This window comes from Thermobia domestica, chromosome 3 (genome assembly GCF_964235325.1).
Source record: "Thermobia domestica chromosome 3, izTheDome1.hap1.1, whole genome shotgun sequence".
Classification (NCBI taxonomy): Eukaryota; Metazoa; Arthropoda; class Insecta; order Zygentoma; family Lepismatidae; genus Thermobia; species Thermobia domestica.
In genome coordinates this window covers 111,401,638-111,425,800 of record NC_137456.1, presented here as the reverse complement: position 1 = coordinate 111,425,800, position 24,163 = coordinate 111,401,638, and the positions used below count along the sequence as shown (strand labels likewise).

The 24,163-nt window shown below is 34.6% G+C and overlaps 1 protein-coding gene across 3 annotated transcripts in view; it reads left to right on the top strand.

Moving 5' to 3' along the window:
- Window positions 1-23,884, top strand: part of E(bx) (nucleosome-remodeling factor subunit NURF301 E(bx)) — a 141,339-nt gene extending 117,455 nt beyond the window's left edge. For all 3 annotated transcript variants that reach the window (XM_081751454.1, XM_081751455.1, XM_081751453.1), the window contains exons 27-33: window positions 6,134-6,368; window positions 9,269-9,452; window positions 11,190-11,425; window positions 12,100-12,267; window positions 15,625-15,820; window positions 21,048-21,132; window positions 22,576-23,884. In XM_081751454.1, coding sequence (XP_081607580.1) covers window positions 6,134-6,368; window positions 9,269-9,452; window positions 11,190-11,425; window positions 12,100-12,267; window positions 15,625-15,820; window positions 21,048-21,132; window positions 22,576-22,775 — 1,304 coding nt within the window. In that variant the 3' untranslated portion in view covers window positions 22,776-23,884. The remainder of the gene's footprint in view (window positions 1-6,133; window positions 6,369-9,268; window positions 9,453-11,189; window positions 11,426-12,099; window positions 12,268-15,624; window positions 15,821-21,047; window positions 21,133-22,575) is intronic.
- Window positions 23,885-24,163: the final 279 nt, after the last annotated feature.

Sequence of the window (24,163 nt, the reverse complement as noted above, 5' to 3'; positions counted from 1 at the left end):
ATTTCAAGCCGGTTTACATGGACAACGGAAGTATTCACTGGCGTAAAATTAAAATGGTTATAAGCATATATCCCAATAAGGAGAACATTTCCAATTAGAAGAAATATGAGCAGGTTAACGAGAAATGATGATTAAGTTATCATACAATATTTTATTACTTATGTAATTCGTAAATGTTAATTTACGAAGAGAGAAAAATAAAATATATAAACATAGATAGTATTATCGTCTGAAATTGCTAAATGTAGCTATGTTTTATCCCCTGACGTCTTAGTTTCTTCAAATTTTTTTGGGTTCTCGTATTCAGAAGTTAAGGATATCATGGGAAAGTGGTACAGAAATGAATCTGACGTCCTAGACATGTTCAATCGTATTAAGGTCCGGGAAGTGTGGTAGCCACATCAAACACTGTATCTTTTCGAGTTCCAGATATTCCTCCACTTCCTGCGTCTTGTGTGGACGGTCATTATCATCAATTAGGTGAAACCTAGGACAATATACACTACGGTAAAATCGCACATATTGGTACAGAATAATGTCCCGATACAGTACCCTGCGGCAAGGCATGGAGGAGTGTCGGCTCCCAGACCATAACCCCGGTACCATCATAACTATAATTTTAATGTTTATGCAGAGATACAGACGTCAAGAATCACTTTCCAGATTAAAGTCGGCTCATCAATTATGAGTACCCCATCCCACTGCCCTTCGGTTGATCATGGTGGCTGGGCGGCACGTAGATTTCATGGGACCCCAGAAAAAAATTTTTGTGATTACTCCCGAAACTCTCAGATCTTAAGAGTTCTTTAAGTACCGTAGAATCAGAAATATTGATTATATGATACCTTACTCGTTGGAAAATTTTTAATTAATAATTAATGAAAATCTATATCAGATTCATGTATTTTGAGTTTTTCTTTAGAAAGACTTTCTGCTACCTACTGACGTATGAAATTCTTTCAGGAATTTTTCAGCACGTTTACGGTTTTCTGATGATTTTTGTGCACCTGACTTACGTGCATAACCCGACGATCTCTCTGGAAAAAAATAATGAAAATGAGCAACCCAATATGTTTACACGAGTGAGGGAAATTTCAATTAACTGCACAAACAAAGAATAGCTATGCCTAATTTTCACGAAAGTAAGAGCTTGCACACTGCCTTCATCTATCAATATTGACTGAATTAATTAAAATAAGCACAGCACCTTAATCTCAGGCGTAGTCAGCGGTCGTCAGCACTGTTGTCAACTCTCTTTTTATTAAAATAGCCAAATAAGAATTCAAAAGTTGGTAATCCGTATTTATTAAATCTAATTTTATTTTATTTAATCCCTAGAAAAGTTATTATTTTGTTGCTGACACGTGGCAAATATTTGTCGGTGTTGGCCCCCGTACCAGTGATCCTGATGTGGGTTTGACATCATGTTAAGAGGTCGTGATATGAATGGAATGCTTCTAGTGGGTTGCGTTGCACAAAGGAGCTCCTTATGTGTCCATTGATACACAGTTTGTTGAGAAGCAAGGATCCCAAAGGCTGCTGCGAGGTCTAGAGATAATGCAGATACAGTGCTTGGAGAATGTCATATTTAATGCCAGATAGCAGTTCTTGCGCTGGATTGTGGTACGTGGAGACGTGCCCCAGAACCTTGTCCATAATCGCGAAATTATACTTCGAACCACATTCGACTCCGCAGTCAAGCAGCTCAGTGACTTTGCCTGATTTCTAGTTCGCCAATGATATGGCCACACAGTATAATGTCTAGTATGCTTTCTAGGTATTTCATGTATATCTATCCAACGAAATAAGCTGCACGAACACCACTGACAAGCTGGTTTTGCATGTACCACCCATCATTGATTAATCACGTTCGGAGAGGACACCTGTGTCACGTGGTTACAATTTACGTTATTTATGTGAGATATGACATGATATTTTCTGACATTCACAAAATCACATTTTGCACCATGGTATCTCAGGGTTTCGAGAAAGAGAGAAGAGAAACATCCCTTAACAATAGCTGAACATGAGTGCATATGATGGTTCACTGAGTTACGATCTCTACGTAGTAGCGTGTAGTTGTGTCTTTGGCTCTGTACATACAACAACGATTCAATGTGTTAGGAATGTAGCGAGATCAGTGGTCGTCCGCTGATATGACCATCAAACTGTGTGTAATACAACCTTCAATGTTGAAATAGACGTGTGGAGAGAGCGGATATGGTATTCATGTAGGTGCTCAGTAGAGCTGAGTTTGGTGTAGAGATCACGTTAACCGGTCACCAGTTACGCGTTTGTTTGTCCATCCACGGAGTAGAGTAAAAATTTCGATTCAGCAGATCTTTTTCCAGTCTTCTATCGTTCGATTGACATGCTTGTTTCACCAGGTACATCATTGATATTGCTGAACCCGGGTGAGGATCCACTAACTTCGAGGGGCGTCTGTTAGAATACATGCGTGTATACAACACGTGGCGACCATATGTTTTCGAGTTGACCACAGTTGTATTGGGTAGTTAGCTATTCCACCGCCCTGCGCCTGTGAGTTTGTATCAAATGATCGATGTAATCCAATTATCAACCTTGCAAAGTCTTCATTTTTGCCAGCTGGTCTCCTCTTGCCCTATTGGTTAACTTTAATTTTACGGTATCACTACAATCTAACTTCTACCAAACGCGGATAAATCTTAATGTTGACCTGCCATGCGTGAATTGTCAGCACTGACTGCACTTAGGCGCATAGCTATGGACTACCAGGTGGCAGCAAGGGCGAATCCACTGATTGGAAGGATGGTAATGATTCAGTGACCGGTCAATGTATATATTCAGAATCAAGTACGGAACACCAGTGATTTTTCGAGACATTTCTTTATCCGTCCTTGAAAAACATCTAATTTTATTTAATGTGGGAATATTATGTGAAATTAAGTCAGGTTTGTGTACAAATGTTACATAGTTCGAGATCATAAGACATATTTTCATATACAATTTTCGCAAGTGCTCTAGAAATGTTCTTCCTTCCGAACTCTGTTACAATTTGTTCGTAATACTTCGTAAATGATTGGGTTACTGTAGTATAGCGAGCTTTTAAGGAATATCTTCCTGTAAGTTCCATAAAACTAATTCCAGTTGGTGTGTGCTGGAGTTTGATCATGGGTCAGTTACATCAGTGCTTGACCATAATTCTGAGAGACTATATTCTTACTTGTTAATGACAAGGATAAAAATATCCCAAAGAAAAAAAAACAAAATAAAATGTAATTTTGATTTCAATTTCTAACGATCTTAATTGCTTGCTGATAATATTTGGAAACTATTCAGGTGAACGTATTGAACCGAAACCAATTAAATGATAATGATTTGTTTTGTTGATGCATTATAAAATTACCTCGAAGTTCATATTATTGATTAGTTGTTCTTTCACATAGCAGTCAGCATAACTTAATATTTTCATTGCTTTATTTAGATCGCAGTGTGTATATATAATTAACTTTAATAGTAGTTTATGCAAATTCTGTGGTGTCAGGAAAAGTTGACGCACTAGAGCAGGGTTTTATCCCTGGTAGGAGTAAATGTTCGAATTCTTGTACGTTAAACTGCAGGTTCTCGTCTCATACACGTCAGACGTCATACACGTTTTTGTCTCAAACGCTAACCAATAGAGTAAATTGAATAATACATTTTCATCGAATACTATTCATATTCTATTAATTTGTAAAGCCTTTATTCGATATTCATATAAATACAACCATCATATTTATTAAATTAGTGATTTTTAATTAGTACGGTTTTGTACAGCATCAGTAGAAATGCATATATACTTTCTACGTGTTCTGTGTCATTGGCTTTGGAACTGTTGGATCAAGTTGAATTATGTTTTCGTATATATGGATATATACGTGTAAAAGTGGGAATTTATTTTTTCTGGCCACTGTAGTATTCGCAACATCATAAAATTTACTCTTTTGATACCACTAATTGCAGAAAGACCTATATACGTATATATATATATATATATATATATATATATATATATATATATATTTTAAATCAGGAAATAGGACACGGGTATATAAAATAAAATAGATGTGATGAGTGGATAAAACTCCAATAAATATTCTCCCATATTGACCGTGCACTGGGAAAATTCTGATAAGTTACAGCTGTCTGTTCAAAAATCATTGATGAAAAAGGTTTTCCAGGTTAATTTATTTTTCTGCTCGTAAATACCAAGGATATGTTTTAAAATATTGGCTCAATTTCCTATTTTCCTCTGTCATTTAGGCTAAGGACCATTTGCAATACTGTTTAACCCGTTAAAGGTCACATACAGTAAGAGAGAGAGAGATACTCGAAGATCAAATATAGAAGATGTTAAAAGATAAAGTTGATTTTTGGTCCCTCTTATTTATTTATTTATTTATTTGTTTATTGAATGCAGGATAAGACTGTGGTTTCATGTACTTAGGAAATTGTTACTAGTGTACGTTTATTATTTTCTTCTGCTTGTAAATGTAGGTATTTTCTAAGTTTTCTCATATCTTAGGCAGTGTTTCTGTGCTCTGTTTTTCGAAACCTTGTACTAGTGGTAACCACGGAGATTTTTACATAATGTTAATATCTTGTCTGTGGAGAAGCTATATTTAGAAAGTTTATTCTAGCATAATTATTCCAAACATAACAAATATAAAAAAAAGTTTCCTAATATTGGTTGAGACATTAGTGCAGTTAAGTTCGATCAAAATAGCTTGACTTGCACGTGTTATAATACACACGCATTAAAATAATCTCTCATGTAAAATTAATGCGTGAATATGGTCAATGTTATTGAACGTTGGTAAACAATATAACATAGTTTGCGCTATTTCATTCCGATTGAATAATTGTAATTTTCTTTTTCGTCGTCGTCGAAAAGAAAAAAATGCACTATTTACACAATATATTCTAATTATACAGTTAAGAACTGTGTATCCTGCATTTATTAAAAAGATAAGAATATTCTAAAAGATATAGTCTTGTATCAGAAGGCAACTAATAGCAGTGTTACTTTTACAGCACGTGAAGGAGTAGGGAGATTAGAGTGGAAATGAAGTATATTCGTGGGGCTCTTAACTGATTCCAGAAAACCCCTTCTTGCTGTCTACTACCCCTTTTACTTTTTAGCGATCAACTTTAAAACCAGAAATTCTTGATATTTCCCACTTCTGGTTTGAATAGAAGATTTAGAGAGAAGATTGATTATTCGTAGAACAGTCAGTCGATCCCCCCCCCCCCAAAAAAAAAAAAAACTGCTTCTCGCCTATCTTATCGTTTTAGGTCTATATAGTTCAATATTGAAATTGAGAGTTGTAATGGATTTATATTACTTCTGATGTTAGTAGAGAGTTAAGGGTGGAGAAGAAATGTATTTTGAGGACGCTTAAGCAATTGCAGAAGACTGCTTCTCGCTATCTGTTACTGTTTTTACTCTGTTCTTATCAACGTGAGAACCGGAAATGATTGATTTCTACCACTCACGGTGGAAGAATCACTTTCATTAGTGAACTAGATTCTTAACTTCTGACCCTCTACGTCATAGCTAAAATTGATTGTGCTCCTTCAAGTAGTTCTTGATTTATATATATATATATATCCCAGACGACGGACTGATACACGGACAGACAGGGTAAATATATATGCCTAAAAAAGTTTTGGCAAACCAAACTCTGAAAATGGGCCTTACCAACCCTTATCCTTTGACACAGTATAGTGTCTTTATACGATAGATAATAGAAAATATTTCCGCCTAGGGAAGCAACTGGAACTTACTAATATACAGTGCACTACCACTAAATCCAATGTTGTCATCCCATAAATATTATTAAAACGCTTTAAGTTGGCCATTTGCATACTTTGACCTCTGTATCTCTGAAACCAAGCTGGTTTAGTCATGCTTTATTGTTACTTTGTAAATTGTTCACGTGTGTAATTTCGATAATTTATGTGGAATTTAAAAAAAAAAAATGGAAAATATAGGTAGCACACACTGATTTACTAACGGTACATTGTGTTGAAAATGTTAATTGACAAAATTCAGATTTTATGTTAACGTTTTAACAGTGATTCAATTTTTTATTTGCTCTTTGTGTTTTAGCCATTAAGAATGCTCTGAAACAGGAAGGCCTTAATCCTGATATCGAAGAAAAGCTGCTTCAGCTTCAGCGATATCAGGAAGATCAAATCAAGCAGGAAAAGAAACCGGATGAAGGAGTTGCTGGAAAAGCTCATGGCAAAAAGCGGTATCCGTCTACTTCGCTGAGCGGTGGTTTGGATGACGAATGGGAACAGCCGAAAAGAAAAATTGCGAAGGCCGAAAACAAGGATATTAGGTAAGTATAGTTCTTACTGATGTAAGTATCGTATTGATAGTAACAAGCTATACATGTACTAGTACAAAGTAAGGATCTACAGTTTTAGCACAAAATGCGTTAGGTATATTTAAGTATAATATAACATTTCAAGTTCAATTTTCAAAGAATTTAAATCGTGAAATAACGTGAATTTAGGTGACTCATAAATTTCACTATTTTTCGATATCTCTGAATCAAAAATTTGCCGCTCTGGGAATATTATGCGTATACTATAACAAGAATAAAGCAAAATTATTGCGCTGTTGGTTTGCGTTCTTCGAGCACTTTTCAAGGATAAAGGCGAAAGACCAAGTGCGTCTTCCGTAAGTACATCATGAGATTTTATTTTATATATAAATACTCTACAACTAAAGTTTTTCTGATACGAGAATGCAGCGTAGCTAGATCAAGTTTTTGGAGGATTCACTCACAGGCGTACAGAAAAGACTCGAGGTGCGCCTCAGTTGTATCTTAAATCAATCTTAATAAGACTAATTTAGAGGCATGTGCATAGAAACTTATTTATGGGACGCATCAAACATCCTGAAAACAATCCTAACTATTTTAAGGAGATTTTGTGACATACTGTATTCGGGTAAGGGATGCAGTTTAACTATGTGCCAACTTCGGGAAGTTCATTTAAGAGCGTCTGTAGAAAAAGTCGTTTCGGGACATCTCAAATGTCGTAAACCATTGTAACAATAAAATTTGATGACTATTTTTGGTTTGTCGAATTAAATTTAACTAAGTCTTTACTTCAAGAAAATCTATTTCGAAGCGTCTATAGAAAGCTTGTTTCGGAGATGCACATGGAAACGATTCTGATACTTGTGAAATTTGATAAAAACTATTTAAGTTATTTAGTTAATTTCTTGAGTTCGTAGAAACGGTGGAAAAATTCTTATCTGTGCCACCTCAATCTAAAGCAAGGCCTGTTGAATTCTTTAACTGGAAAATGGCTCTAACGGTTAAATTTCGATTCAGTGAAAATGTTTTCGGATGCGAAAAAGCTATTTAATTAGAGGCTTGGGACAACTTATTAAGGGCGTATGTAATTAATAAATAAATAAATATAAATAATAAATAAAATAAATAATAAATAAAATAAAATTAAATAAGTGGATCCCTCACACCTGTGATTGAAATTGTATTATGTCCGACGGTGTAAAACTATATTACAATTAATGGGAAGAATTAAGACATTTTACAATATAGATCTTAACCCTTTAATGCACCATGTAGCTGATTAGCTACGAACTTAGTTCTTGCGTATAAATCTCACAATAATTGTTTCTTTTCGTAAGTGCATTTTGTCACAGCTTGCATACATTTTGTTTTTGCTAGTGCTACAAGAAAACATCCCTAGAATACAACTTAATTTTGATGTGTTGAATTTTAATGTGTCAAGTGCACAGGTAATAAAACTTTACAGCAGGACACATGGGAAGGATTGACTTGCTTGTTACCATTATGGATAGACACAAAATACGTATGAAATCTCGAAAGTGGTATCATAGACTATTCTATTATCTTCTAGACATAGGAATTGTGAACTCATCTCTTTTCACACTTGGAAATAAGACAAAGATGCATGAAATGTAACAAGTGTGCGGTAGCACTATTAGGGTGTCTATTGGTCACGAATGTCACGAAATCGGAAAACAGTCATGAAAGTCAAGAAAAAGTTACGAAATTTAGTTTTTACGATTTTTTGTTATCTGTACTAATATAAGTACAGACTGGAAAATTTTGTTCAATAAAACATCAAAATTCAGCAACAAAATTGTCTATAGTCGGCTTTAGACGCTACCAAATCGCTAGCAAAGCATGCTTCTATCGCATGCATGAAAATTCGGCCTAATTCGTACCCAAATTCCCTCTTGAAAATGTTACGACATTTTATTGTTTGGTAAAGAAAAGGTCACGAAGAAGTCACGAAATTTCATTTTGGAATTTTAGTAGACACCCTGACTATGCTTCAACATCAGCAAAAAATGTTTCAAAGCATACCGTATCCGATAATACTGTAAAGACCTCTGAAGAACAGAACTTTTTTTTTCAATACAAAACTTTTTTTTTAAGCATTACGTCTTACCTTTTAGTTTTTATAGTAAAATATATATACATGTCTTATTATCTGTGAATGTGTAAAAAAAGCTTTTAACATTTAATATTACTTAAAACTAAAAACTAACGCTAATCATAAAGTAGATATTGTGACACGGGTTTGAAGTGTAAATTGCATTACGTAGCTAAATAGCTACAAACAGTTAACAATAAATTTTTAACCTAATTTTGGTCCTAGGGCTTTAAATTTGTTTTTCATATGGTTTACAACATTAATATCTACTCAATGGTATTTTTTTATTTTTTTTTTTCCAAAAAATAAAAAATCATGCATTTAAGTGTTAAAGAAATTCCAATGTTGTTAGTAATTAGTTGGATAATGAATGTGTATTTCACGACAGTGGAGAATTTTTTTAGCAGAACATTTTTACTAAACAGAAAATTACGCAGAAAAGATTCAGTATCCTTTAATTGGAAAGTGAGTGGTTAACTACAAGACATAATGGGTTTTGCCTTATACAAAGTATAGTAATGAAACCTGATGAAGTCAGTTTAATTTACTCACTGTCTATGATTTCGTAATTTTTACAGTTCACCAATTTAGCCAGGAAATTAAAGCATGACAAATTATTATTATTATAGCTTATTATTATTATAATATTTTTAGCTCTTTTTTTTTTTTTTTTTTAATTATATACGGTGTGTGTATATATATTCTACAGGTATATTCGAAAAGTGAGAAATTATTGTAATTAGTTTCTTCTGATGAACTTACTTTGTTAATTGACCGTTGTGCCTTTTGGATATTACAGGCGTGACGAACAAGAAAAACCGCGCTCAAGAACAGGGAAGTGGAGAGAAACCCAAGAAGAACGCCGGAGACAGCAGCTACAAACAAAATTGCAAGTTCTTCTCTTTAGGCATAAAGAACTTCTTAAGAAGGATATTCTAAAGAAGAGAGCTCTCTTAGAAAAAGAATTACAAATAGAGATTCAGGTAAATAAACAAAACCTAATCAGAGCTTAATGGTGTTCGTTACAGAAATATATTTCAGATAAACCCCGTTGATAAGGTTCTCCCTATTATTATAAAGAAATATTATTAAATGTTTCGATAAGGTAATACCTTCGATTTTTGTAAGATGTCGATGTCTCAAATTAAGAAGTAAATATTTCAAGTTATATCATTGTAGTGCTAATGATACCTTTCATAATTCCGCAGCATTAAGTGTAAATCTTTGAATTAAAGCTGTTCAAGAATTTGGACGGGTTGAGTTCCTAGGGATTATGTTTCAATAGATAACATTGTCCTTGAACATTAAAGACGTATTCTTAAGTGTTGTATTTAATATATGTATATTGTTTACTTTCTTAGGCTTTGGCTCTTGTAGTCATTGCACCTAAATTGAATAAGACAGTTCCTCAAATTTCAGAATAAATAAGTAAATAAACAAAAAAGGCAACTTAAACTGTGTGGAGCAGAACTTCATTCGCAGCTAACCTATTCATTTTTTGAATTTTATGCAGAACTTCTGTACCACAAAGATGCCGCCAGGAATATAAATTCAAGATTTGTAGAAAATAATAAACACAAGAGTATAATTGTGTTCAACACTCAGTTCGAACTTCACACCTTCACAAATGAGACTCGAGCATTAATGATATCCGCGTAAACACTGATAGTTTCTTTATATTAGTAGTGTTTAATCGGTTTATACATGTTCATTCGAGGGAAGAGAAAAAAATAAAATTATAGGGGCAGTTTTCAAAGCAATCTGCCATCACATCTCTTTTTTGAGGCTCTTTGTCCACTGTAAACTGTCAACATGCAAATTGTTTGTTTCATGTTGCAAAGATAAATAGAAAAGGATTGCTAATTTGATGCTGACAAATAACATTAGTGGGTCGTGGTAGAGCACTCATCTCGGATATGTGGGGTCTCTGGTTCGATCCCAGCTTTCATCAAGTGGGATTTGTAGTGGGCAAACACCAGGCGCGGTAGCTTTCTCGAGAGTTCTCCCATTTCGTCATACTTGTTGCTTTCCTTCCACCATTTCATTTATTAGCGTCTTCCTTAGCCTCAGTGCATAAATATGAGATGTTAAGCTCAAAAAAGGAAAAACAAAGTATCAGTCAGAAATAAGTGTAGTGGTACTAAGAAATTTTATACAAGCAAATTATGATGTGTTTCAGAGCTCACATAAAAAGTATATCCTTTATAATGTTGCTTTGTGTTGCATAAGGATGTGAAAATAGATCGTTCAGTCTTCTGTGAAGTCGGTGCTTTCAGATGGCGCCCTGCAAGAAATGTTGTCTCATAGTTCCATGTTCGGGCACATAACGTTATCTATCACTACTTTAAGTCGTAAATGTAGCTTAATAGTTTTAGTCACAGAAAAAAAAAAAACTGACTGCAAATATTAGATATATTCACAGTTTCTGTTTTCTATAATTTGTTCCGAATTAGAGTGAACATACAATATGCAGAAATTACACCACATGACGTTACGCAAGAAATCTCATACAGGAACTTGAGAAATGATTACCTATTGCATGTAACGTTAGTGTACAGTGTGTATAAGTAATACAAACAACTTGAAGAGAATGCGAGAAATGGAACATATAAATCGATGTCAAAGTCTTTGTTATCATGTAGTTTTTACTATTATATTAAAGCATAATTGAGAATTCTACATCTTCTCTTTAAACTTTATATATATATTTCATATTGCAGAAGGATGTGGCGCTGGAATTGGCTGCAAGAACAAAAGCTGAACGCAGTAAACAAGAAGAAGTAAAAGGTAGTCAGAAACGCAAGTCAGCAGCCGTAGCGATTGACAGTTCCAGAGATACCAGTCCACCTACTGCTTCCAAGACCGCAGCGAAACCCAAGAAACAACGGAGTAGTGGAGGATCTAAGAAGAAAGAGAAACTCTATTGTGTTTGCCGGACTCCATATGATGAAACTAAGTATGTATATGGACGAGTGCTAGTTAAGATTAAACTAAACATGGTAATGCAGGAAAGAGAAAGTTCATATCATTGGAGAAAGAAATTTCCTTAGAAACTATTTTCGTCAGTGTTATACATGAAACGTAAGCTAAGTGAATTCCACAATACCACCTTCAGTGGTGGAGCAGTCACCTCTGATGCGAGGGGGTCTCTCGTTTGATCCTCGGCCGTGAAGTTTGTGGTAGACATCGTGTCCGTGGGTTTTCTCTCACATCTGATTCCACCACGAATTTCATGATCATTCACTGTCATTATTCATCAGTATCCCTTAACCTAAAGGGCATATGCGTGGGACATAAAACCAGAAGTTAAGCTTGAGTTTATAGTTGTCAAATACCGTTAAGTCGAAAAAAAAAAGGGGGGGTGCAGTAAGAATTTTGAATACAGCATTGATTTTTAACTTCAGTTTTTGAAATCTTCCTTCTATACATAAAAAGTTTTAGAAATACTAGCCAAATTAAAATTTTTACTCAGAAGGAATTAAGTAAAGTTTTAGCTAAACGTAAGCATACATATATTAACGTGCGTTTTAGTGGTTGTAAGCAACATTTTTTTCTTTGAGAAATTTATTGTTGTGTCCTCTTGATAATTTAATAAAGAGAACTTAGTCTTATCCTATTGTCTATTTACAGGTTTTACGTTGGATGTGATTTGTGTAACAACTGGTTTCATGGTGATTGTGTGGGCATTACTGAGGAGATGAGTAAAACCTTAACAGAATTTATTTGTAATGAATGCAGGCACGCGCGAGAATCGCAAGAACTGTATTGCTTATGTAAACAACCATATGATGAATCTCAGTAAGTACATTTTATTAGTATTTACTTGTAATAGTTACTTAGATCTTTTTGTTTGATGCTAATATTCACATGTTTGGTACAAGAATACTAGTTGTTGCGGCCAACCTTTGGCCTACAGTACACAATAGTTTAAAAATTATGCTTAATTGAAAGTACTTTAGTTGTTTATATTTAACAAACATGCGTGTTTCACATGTATTTGCCCATTGACCACCCCAAATTCGACACCATATTTTTAACGCAATGTTCATAGACTTAGTTATTCTCAACAATCCCGTGTTAGGGAGGAAAGTAATGTTGCACGTAATGATGTTTGACAGCGTAACTCTTTGCTGTTAGAAATAATCATGATGCACTATGCCGTTCATTGTATGGATTTACCATTTGCTCCTTGCTTTCTACAGCCAACATTACGAATCTCGTAAGCAGAGTTGTATAACATTCCGGGATATTAGTGTTGTTAAACATATATTTACTTTTTATAATTATAAATAAAATAATAGAAAAGATAAAATGTGATATCTAACGTGCAACTTCTTTAAATCACAAGCTCGTTGGTTTGTAGTATAATCCCTTACCAGCACCAAGTCTAGAGACGTGGACCTACTCGTAGAATCTAATGTAGATTTCGAACCACATGAGGTTTCTCACCAGAAATCGATCCCGGGTTTGCCATTCCGAAAGTGCGTATGCTACCTGTATAGCCAAAGAGGGAGCTCTGTTCTTGTTCTGTCTGGAAGTGTAGAAAATATAAATGAAGAATAGAACTGTACTCGTGATTGGGAAAAATTGCTCTTTCATCCCGGCCACGGGAATTATTATATATTGTTTCAGGATTTCAGTGCTCCCTTTTCTATTCATCTTCTGTTGCCACACTACCCATTAAAACATGGTTACACAGGGTTCCTACTAATCAGGGAAGTCAGGGAAAAAGACTGGAAATCAGTGAAAGTGAGCGAAATTTTATAAAATATATTTTTTCTAACATTGTACACCATTTTCAGCTTAGCCACCCTTTAATGATCACAGTATAGAACATTGCTCAGAATTTTGTGGGTGGTAAGCGGGATATACGTATGAGCAATTGATTATTGTCTCTATACAATAAATGTTCTCATATATAAATATTCACCGTTATTTATTCCTTACGCAGCGTCATCCGACACCTGTCATGAAAGTCAGGGAAATAGATTTCTCCAGATCAATAGGAACCCTGTTGTAAGTTCTACACCATCCGAAAAAAAATCATGATTCAATATAAAATTTTCATTAAGGAGAAAAAAATTCGCTCAATCCACACTTTATAAAAATTATTTAGATAAATAGTGTAAACACTGGATCACATAGAAAGTAGTTATAAGCCAGAAATGTGTTTCACTCTAGAAGTAGGTATTCTCTTTCGAAGGCAAGGTAAGTAATTTTTATTAAGTGTGCGGATTGAACTTTTTCTTTTCTCCTCACATAGGTTTTATATTGAAGCATGAAGGTTTTACAGATGTACAGACCTATAGGGGATAACCGTATCTTAGTAGGCAGTGTAGCGGTAGATGATGTCCTTGAAAAAGGAACCATAGAAGTCTGGTATTGTTACCATCCTCATGTCCGTGATGCAAGTTAGGAGCAATCCTCTCTACTAAATATGTATTGAATAGCTTCCACAAACAAATAGATAACGTGATAGTTTTTGTGAAGTTGAACTGAAATCAACACACAAAAATAAAGAATAATCACAAATGTGTTCGTCGATTAATCAATGGATAAGCTTCAGAACAAAGGTAGTTGAAGTTAGGAAACATCTAAGAGCGAGAACTGCAACAATAACCACTTCGTTGTTTATGAAGTCTGTGTTGATGTATGTTACCTATACTAGTGGTAGTGTAGGTTTCTAGCTTAAAATAAACTTTTTTTTTTTTTTTTTTTTTTAATGTGTACAATTTCTTACGGAACTAAGGTACTTAGTAAATGTGAAATGCTATTTATTGTTGAACAATACTTCCTCAAAGCGCATGTCAGTCTATTGAAAGGCATATTTATTGATACTAGAAAACGATCCATCAGCAGAAATTAGTTCAGTAAATACCAGGATATTACGTAAATTGTGAGTCGTACCAATCTGGAAGAACAAACATTAACCCCTTGCGTTCCTGTTGTAATTTTCCTATGTGCGTGCTGTAATACAAATTTTCATTTACTGGTAAAAGACTGTGTAGGCCGTTATATAGGGCATAGGTATTGTGCGAGCACGAGGATAGCATTCATATTACTGATTAAGAAATATTTGCATTGTGGAAGATTTGGAGTGAAAAAGAAATTTTGGGGCTCTGGAAGGATTTTGTGCTGCTTCAGGTTGGCAACACTAACCGGAGATCAAAGATAAAGTTTTTTTTTTTCGATCTCGAAATACAATCCCGAATTTGCTACTTATTTGTCGTGAAAGCAAACACATGGCTCCATTGAGGCCTGCCACCTACTGAGACAAAACTTTTTTTTTTTTTTTGTCAGTAAGGTGCTGCTAAGGAGAAGTTGTGGAACTAACTCGTGCTGTGCATTCACTAAAAAAAATCATTTCCAGGATTAAATACGGCCCTTAATAAAGGATACGTTTTCATGACATCCTCAAAGATGTCACTGGCATTGCAACGGAGTAATTTATGACATCCACATAAATGTCACTGGAACGCAAGGGTTAACTATTTTCGAATCAAGACCTGAATTTGATGTCTGTACTCTCTCTCTATGCTTTTCGTAAATAAAAATAAAATAAAAAATAACTAATAGGAAGCACAGCCATTAAGCTGTTTCTCACAGAGCACCCCTATGTCAAGAACAAAACTATCTATAATTCTGAAAGGCAATGTCTGAGCGGCAGGTAAGATGTATTGGCATCTTCATTCTCCCAAGCTCTTCAGCTCCAGGCCAAGTGAGTTCGTGGTAAACAAAATCGTGTCAGTTCTCGGGTTTCTCCTCTTTCCTCCCACATTCTTATTCCACCAATTATTTTAGTCATTAACTTTCATTAATCATTCGTCCGCTTTAGCCTGCACAACATAACCGTGCGACATAAAACTACAATTTTCATTTCAAAATGTCGCTGGAGTTAGGTAGGCTTATAATACATACCTTTTTATATATATATAATTCCTAATAGTTATGGCAAAATGTTTCTTAGATTACAGTATTTCAGCAACAACAAAAACAAACTTTTAATTTTTAATATTTCTATTCACCTTCCAAATGTATATGAAACTGTGTTGCGATTATGTTCAAAAGTTGTTGTTTTAATCAGTTTATTTTTCTTGTAAGTAGCTATCCAAGTAGATTATATATATTGTATTTTGTATTATTATTTTTTTGTAGGTTTTATATATGTTGTGACCGGTGTCAAGATTGGTTCCATGGAAGATGCGTTGGAATTTTGCAGTCGGAAGCCGACAGTATTGATGAATATATATGTCCAAACTGCCAAAAAGATTCTTCTATTAACTATGCGAATATGAAGAACCTGAATGCTAGGGACTACGAAAGTTTAAGGAAATTAATCAAGCAGTTGCAGGTAAGATAATACCACACCAACCATGTGTGAAATATAAATATAATAGAAAATATTGAACATTAGAAAGTGAAAAGTTCCTATATCAATATTGTAGTTGAAGGTAAATCCAGCAACGGTAATATAGTTTTGAAATAAGTCACTTGTAACGCTGATGATAATGAAGAAAAAAATCCTGAGACTAAATTTAAAATGTTTTGCGAAATACGCTACGATTTTATAATTGTTTCATGCAGTTCGTTGTGATACATGCAGGACGGTAAAAAAAAAAAAAAATCTCACTACATATGAAGTTTATAATAATTACGGCAATAAGTTAATGAAAAGTATACGAACTTTTTCGATATAAGTTGTTTTGCACTTACCTAGAAGCTAGTCAGTTTCGTCACCTTCGAAATAGACTCCTTTTGAGTATATTCAGTTAATGCACGAGTTTTATCAGTGGCACTCGCAAATACTTTTCAATGGACTCAAACCAGCGACCTTTGAGAGCAAATCTTAATTTAGGAAATAAGTGGCTTCGAGTTCTTGACCAAAAACTCCGTCTTCCGATGTTTAATCATTTTCAAATAGTATCATACCTGCCTTCTCTTCGGGAAGAGAATTTTGGTGAATAACGCCTTCAGAATAATTAAAATCACATTTTAAAGGAAAACGTGTGCAGGATCTGTAGATTCGACTGAATTTGTGGAGCGTTAATTTTCTCATCCACTGTGATGACTGACCTTTTGTTTCCACGTTGTACTCCTATGTTCATGTCTCATCTGCAGTGACAACGATTTCCGTGGAATTTTCTTCAGATCTAGGTCGTCCCAGATTTCCTTGATTAACTTGCAGTCATGTGTGCTTTTGTTTCGGAACAACAACCGCGGTATAAATTTTATCCATGAAGCGGAGAGCACATTCTCCGTAATGTCGTCAAGATCTCTTGAAACATAGTGTTTCAGGTGTAAACTTTGTCAGATATTTAACGAACTGGAGGTGCCGGTTGAAATGCATCACTTCACTAACTTTCTCATTGAATTAGTTTGTGACGTTTATAATATTCGTAAACGTGTGTTATCTTCACTTTAACAGAAGTACAGGCTTCTTTGAAAATTTCCGTCTTCCCTAAAGGTGAATTGTTAAACATCAGATTAGTCTCTATAAAAAGTCTTTCGAATTTCACACACATTGGCTGCTCACTTTTGACCTGCAAAGAAAATTTCAAAACGTGGTCGGCATATGTTACAAAATGAACGTAACAACAACAATGGAGATGAATCAAACTACCTCCAATAGAGTAGAAAGATTTGCCGCTAGAAATCTATTAAAGATGCAATCAAAGTCAGTTATTAATTGTTGCGTGATTTAAAAAGTTTCCACACACTTTCGTGATAGACCTCTTAATGCAACTGATCTAACATGACAACATGATCGTCTCCATACGTGTTAAATCAGAACCATGGAAAATACGGGAAACATAAATTGTATTTCATACAGCTTTCCCTACTGTTTGTGCTAGTAGTTACATTGGTGTAAGCGTAATGATGGGTATTCTGTAAGTATTCCGAGATATCAGTTAAAACATTGAAGGTTTAATTGAAATCGGTCATCGGTCCAGTACTTTCTTAAGTTCCTGCATATATATACTTTAACATGAGTTTTAAATACAGAATAAGTACTACAAGTGATGTGAATTCAATATTTTTAAAATTCTTTCTCCGAAAGGCCCAAATTTGGCTTCAAAAAGTATGTAATAGGCAAACCAGCCTAGGAGAGAACAAATGACAATCACAATAACGTGTGTTTTCACAAAATTTGTGAACGTGCATCTAGAATGCGAAACTTGACCCTTCCCCGTGAACTTCACCTTCCATTCATGTGCTTGTAGTTTTGGTTGGTATTCTGTAAATAATCTGAACAGTAAGTACTGCAATTCCCAATCTATTTTCTCTAAACATTAAATTAATAAGACAAATATAAAAATGAACGAGGTTATCGTAAGATAAGTTGTAAACCATCAAACAAAAAGTTGGTCATACCTATAGAATTTAACCTAGTACTGGGTATGGCCTGGATTTTGTTTGGAAGTAACTCTACGAGATGTTGCAGGTATGCGATATCGATGTGAATTCACTCGCTCATCGGTAATTCTAACAAAGTACTATTACTGCGCTTTTCAGATGGACTTAAATGTGGGACTCGCAGACCAGACCTGGTGTGACAGCATAAATATTCGTCAAATCAGTGCTGGAATTTTTTTTCTTCTAATTTAGGCACCTGTCTTGAAATCCAAGCACCACATTATACAAATCCGATACATAGGTGTTTCGCTAGGCTTATATTTTCAGTCGCCATGACGACCTGGCAAATGGTGCTCAGGATTTTTCAAGCCGAGTTTCAAACTATGTATGCAAGCTTTGAGCCCTGTGAACACGGGATTTGAAACTTGGAAAATTGAAGTGTCCACTGCTTATTCATCGTGAAAATGTTGGAAGAAATGGCAACACCTAGTCACTGAGAATGTCATAATATGCATGCTGATCAATGCCGTAACTTTGTGTGTGTATGGGAAGTTATCCGCCGCTCGAGGGAGGCCCACTTCTGGATAAAACTTCCTTAATCCATATATGATACGAAGATGGATGTATAACTGAAGGATGAAACAGGTTCACCCGCACGAAAGTAAATAAATGAGTAAATGAAACGAAAATGTGATTTCGGCCCATTTCAGTAAAATTTTCACTATTATGGCCTCCGAAATATATATATATATATATATATTTCTTAAATTTTTGAGTTGTGCCAAATAATGTACCTTCAGTATAACTTGTGAAGCGTCGAATGGGCTCATCACACCATGTCCAAAAGAACTCAAAATAATTTAAAGTATTTCTGCTCCCCATGGTCAGAACAAAATAAATTTCCCTAAGATAAAGCATAAATGCAATCTTCGTCCTACTTTAGTAAAATGCCAACGTAAGCCCAACTGCATATTTTCTAGGGGGCAGATTTTAATTAACCTTCCAGGAAAAGTTCAAGTTACGGCGCTTGATGCTGGTTCATGTTCACCTATATAAGTGGCTGATAAACACCCACCATATAATCTCTTTATATAAAAGAAGTCGCTCTGAGTGAGCAAGTGAGTGACTAATTAACGTCCAGGCCAAACTGCTTAAGCTAGTCAGAATATTTCTCCCAACTTGAACCACACAGATTGAACAAAATGCCTCATTGAGCTTCCATCGTTCGGAAGACAGGAGAACGCGACTTGTCGGACTGCACAACCAATTGAAGGCATGCAGATTTATGCGCCACGGTGAGAAATGGTCTCTTTCGTGCCACTTAACTCTAAATGTCCATCTCATTAATTTCCTTCGCTTCGCAGTTTTCTTTCGCATATTGGATGGGACGTACCTGCATTCACGGATCACATCAATTGCTATCGGATTTGAAAAAGATTTCCCTTGATCAGGTGTGAAATTCGTCTGAAGTCTCTTTGAATTAGAATCTTTTGGCAACTATTTGACGCGTTAAAACACTCCTTGCAAACATGTTTGACAATCTGTTTTGAAACATCAACAAATCGAATTACTTAAATATGTACTCTTCACGTCTAAACATAGTAGCCTGTTGTTGCCATTCTCTTACATCATCGCTTCAACCCATTTTGGTGAGCTGTTTCCATACAACCGACTGGCACATTCATTCATTCCAGTTCACTGGGCCATTTACTTAACGTGTTACTAATGAAACATCAGAGATGAATCAATGTTATATCCTATAGAAGAGTGACTTTCTTCACCTGATGTACATTGTTTTCTTTCTTTTCTTTTTTTTTCTTCTTCAAAAGAAATACAAAATATAATTTCTAATGTTTTGAGTAAATAGAAAGGAAGTGCATATACGCCACATTTACCCTATCTCGAGCACAGACTATAGAGCCTCCGTAAATCACTTCTTGATCGTAAACGAGCTTGTGTAAGCGATCGCCTCAGGAGCATTACATGTGGGAGTTCATCGTACTCATGTGTCCAGTGTTAAAATTCGGAAGATCATTTGCTAGCTACTATTTTCCGATCTAAATGAACTTTTAAAGTACCCTGTTAATTAAAAAGAAATTGAAATATTTACTTAAATTCATCAAGTGCATCTCACTCACACAGAGTAATATTTATCTGTTGGTGTTCGTATGGTCAGCAGTAATGTACGAGGGTTGGAACTTGGACTCTCATACATCTTGGACTACATCTCTGGCAACTATTAATTTACAAGGGATACAGAAAGGCTATATCTATGACACATTTACATTCTTTCGTGTTGCCTCCAACTTCGAATGCAAACTGTTGCCAGAGATGTGGAAATTATAATATACTTGTAGCAGTGCCTATTCTGTTAATGGTTCGAATGGAGCATTCTGTTGCCTAAAAAATCTCTGACATTTCTGAAATCGCCAGCTTGGAATGAAGAATGACACAAAGTGCTTCCCGTTACAGTTATAAGAGCTTAAGTCCGGAAGGAAAGAATAGGGATGGTGGTAAAGCACTTCCCAGTCGTCTCGACTAAACAAATCGGCCACAGTTTGCTCTATTTGCCACTGAGCATTGTCCTGTCAGGTGACGGGAAAATTAAGCAAAATGTAACAGTTGCTGCCGATTGTGCTTTACAAATGAACAATAATTGTGTCGCAGACACATTGTCTTTAACATCACGGTTCCACAATTGTAGACCATCTCAAGCTATTCTCGTCATGGCGCGTACGCGTGGTGTTGGTTGTGCGATAGGTTAGGTGTCGATCTAACGAAGATCATTCTTTCCGTTTCATGGCATATATACCGCAGTGTTGTCACTATTGTAGTTCCAACCCTTGTACAGGGTGTCTATCAGTCACGAAATCAGAAAACGGTTATGAAAGTCACGAAATTTAGCTTTTGGGTCACGATTTTTTTTAACTGTACAAATGTAAGTGCAGATTGAAAAATTTTGTTCTATAAAACGTCAAAGTTCAATACCAAAAATGTCTATCGTCGGCTTTAGACGCTACCAAATCGCAAGCAAAGTACGTTTCTATCGCATGGATGAAAATTCGGCCTAATTCGCATTGAAAATATTAGGAAATTTTATGATTTGGTAAAGAAAAGGTCATGAAATTTCATTTTGGAATTTTAGTAGACACCCTGTTGTAGATTCAAGCCTGTCTATAGGTTTTGACATTGAATATTGTATAATACCTAACTTCGTTTTGCAGACGCATAAGAGTGCGTGGCCATTCATGGAACCAGTAGACCCTACAGAAGCACCAGATTACTACAAAGTAATTAAGGAGCCCATGGGTAAGTATTTACGTAATTTCTTTTATTGTATTGTCAGAAAATGATTTTTTAAAAATTCGTTGCTTGTTACTTATTTGACATACGAAGAAGTAACGCGTTTGAGGAATTGTATAAACGTTACATGTACTCTCAAATTTAAGAAAATAAAAATTTAGCTTTATATTAATATAGCACAGAAAAACGTACTAAACATGGTTGGTTGTTGAAAAATTAATCCTTTAAAAATTAATTTTACTTACCGCTCTGTGCGTTTAACCCAATTACGTGTAATATTTCAAGCCGTTACAGGCTTGGAATGAACAAATTGAGATATAAACACATCTTACAGTATAAATAATGAGAAACTTGAGCACATCTATTTCATGGTTTGACTTACGTAACGGTAATATTCACTCACAACACATGTTCGCTTTTTTCATAAAGTTAACTGAACTAGCGAGCAGCAAATGTACTTCCCGAGTCGTTACAGGTCTCTTTTGAGTATAGCTGCAAATTAATGTCTCATACGTTTTTAGAACAATTGGATTATCTGAAAAATACAAGAAAGTACCTCAGTGTTTTCAAACGTTACTCATAGTAACCTCTTCATTGAGAATTATACTTCGTTTGGTGACTGCACATCATAAATCAATACATTATTTAAAGTATAAACATAAAATATACTGAAATTATGACAGAAATGCACAAACTTTGTGTTATAGTGAGTTTTTTCCATCCTGGTTTACAAAATAATGTTTGCACTTTAATCTCCTTCATAGCTTAACGTTAACATGATTTGAATGGTTTGGGTTCTGTTTCCTGTTGAGGCTTAATAATTATTTTTTGACCTGGTTTTGTGAGGACAATTCCGAAACAAATAAAAGAAATACTAGTCAAGAAATAATTGCATTGATGTCAGCTATTCAGTTGAAAATGCAGTTTAATTTATCAGAATCCTTCAGGGCTTCGTAAGTTGGAGACAATGTATTAATGATAACGCTGAACAAAATGTAATCAGAAATTAATTAAAACTGGTATAATAGAACACATGTCAAAAACAGAAGGAAACGAATTTCACCTTTACCTTTCATTATACAAATTCGTATGACACACAGTTTTACAACTAAGTAAACCGACTGAAAACTGTATATAATTACTTATCGAATGTATGAAACACATTGTAAAACTTTGAGGTATGAAAGCGGTATATTTACAGTGATTTTTTTAAAAAATGAGACATTCGCTTTGTTACGTAAATCTAAGGAACCTAATAATTAACATAAACTTTAAATTACTTACAACATTTCTAAGTGCATGGCATTCTTGGAAAGTGAATCAAATTTTAACTTGAATACTTTTAAACTAAAATATGCTTCTATGGAAATAAGTATATTGTTGTAAACAATCATAATAACTGTTTAAGTATACTTTTTGAAATAAAATTATTTTCTTTTCGCTTTTCAGATCTTCAGACCATTGAATTGCGTATTAACGAGAAATCCTATAGGAAGCTAAGTGAATTTATTGGTGATATGACGAAGATCTTCGACAATTGCCGCTACTATAATCCTCGCGAATCACCTTTCTTTAAATGTGCTGAATCTCTTGAAGGATTCTTCGTGCAGAAAATAAAAGCAGTGAGAGAGAAATTATGTGACAAATAATAAGAATCATTGTGTCCAATTGTCCATATGGAAGGGTGTATTATTTTAGCCAACAGTTCCTGGTTATATGCTGGCGATAATGCGTAATAATAATGATTATTATTATTATTATAAAAATCAGTCGACGACGTGTAGTTATTTTGTACATAATGCTTATACTAGAAAAATACTTGACCGTGTAAAATATTTGACCACAATTGAAAAAAAAAAGTTCGGGGAAAAACGAAGGAAGCGGAATGAATTTAGATACAATAATAAGAAAAAAAGTGTTGTTGCTAGTCAACAGGTGTGGAACGGAATATTTAATTCTACAAAGACCCAATTTTTATGATTTCTGTAAACGTAGGTGTGTTCGATTTTCGTGCGTCTGTTGTTGTGGTCAAATATCACACTAAAATGCAAATTTATTACGAAGAAAAAAAATAATGGAATTTATTGAAAATACTTGTCATAATAATTGTAAAGAAACAAATCATTCCTAATGCTAAAGAAAAAAATATTGTAAAGTGCGAAACTGCTCTAAAACGTAAGTTGAATTACGTGCATGTAGTTCAGTTTTGAGACACTTCTAAAGTAAGTGCAGTGTGTGTATATAATATAAATATATATATGTGTGTGAGAATGTTTGTATGTATGTATGTATGTGCGTGAATGAGTGCAGCGGAAGAAGACTTCATTGCATGTAGATAAGAAGGAACTGTTAAAAAAAATTATATCCTTCTGTTCCAGATATTGTAAACGTAGATCCTCTGTGTTCTGATGTTCATAGTACCTAGCAATACATTGCTTAACGACGTGTGAACTGTCTCTCTTTCTCAGACTCACTGTAAATGTGTTATCTTCTTCCAGGTGCATTTTTTAAATGAGAAGAAAGGTCCTTTATGTGATGTAATATTGCACTCTGAATGTCTAATTTGAAAAAGTTTCTTTTTGACAGAGAAACTTGTGCAAGAATGGTACAAATTTTCAGCAGTGGCATAAAAGATTTTTCTTTTGTATAGGTAGAGAACTGTTTTAGGGGATCGAAGCGAAACAAAAAAAAAGAAAAGGCCCCACTTGCCCTTGTAAATTGTTTTGTAAAACATAATATTTAAATAAATTGTCAAGAGAAAACTATTCAAATGCGTTGTTGTTGTTTAAAAAAATAACAACAAGAAGAAGATCGATTTGTAAGCAAATTTGCATTCATGCATGATTTCTACGTGAATAAATTATTGCTGAATGTTGAAATGGAATCTTGTTATTGATGCGAAATAGTGGGAACATTTTACTGCAGTATGGTACGTGTATACAATGAGGCCTTTTTTTTATTGTATTTTATATATTTAATCGAATACTTAAAAAAACACTTCTCGATGTTAATCTTGCTTTGATGTTTATGTATAATT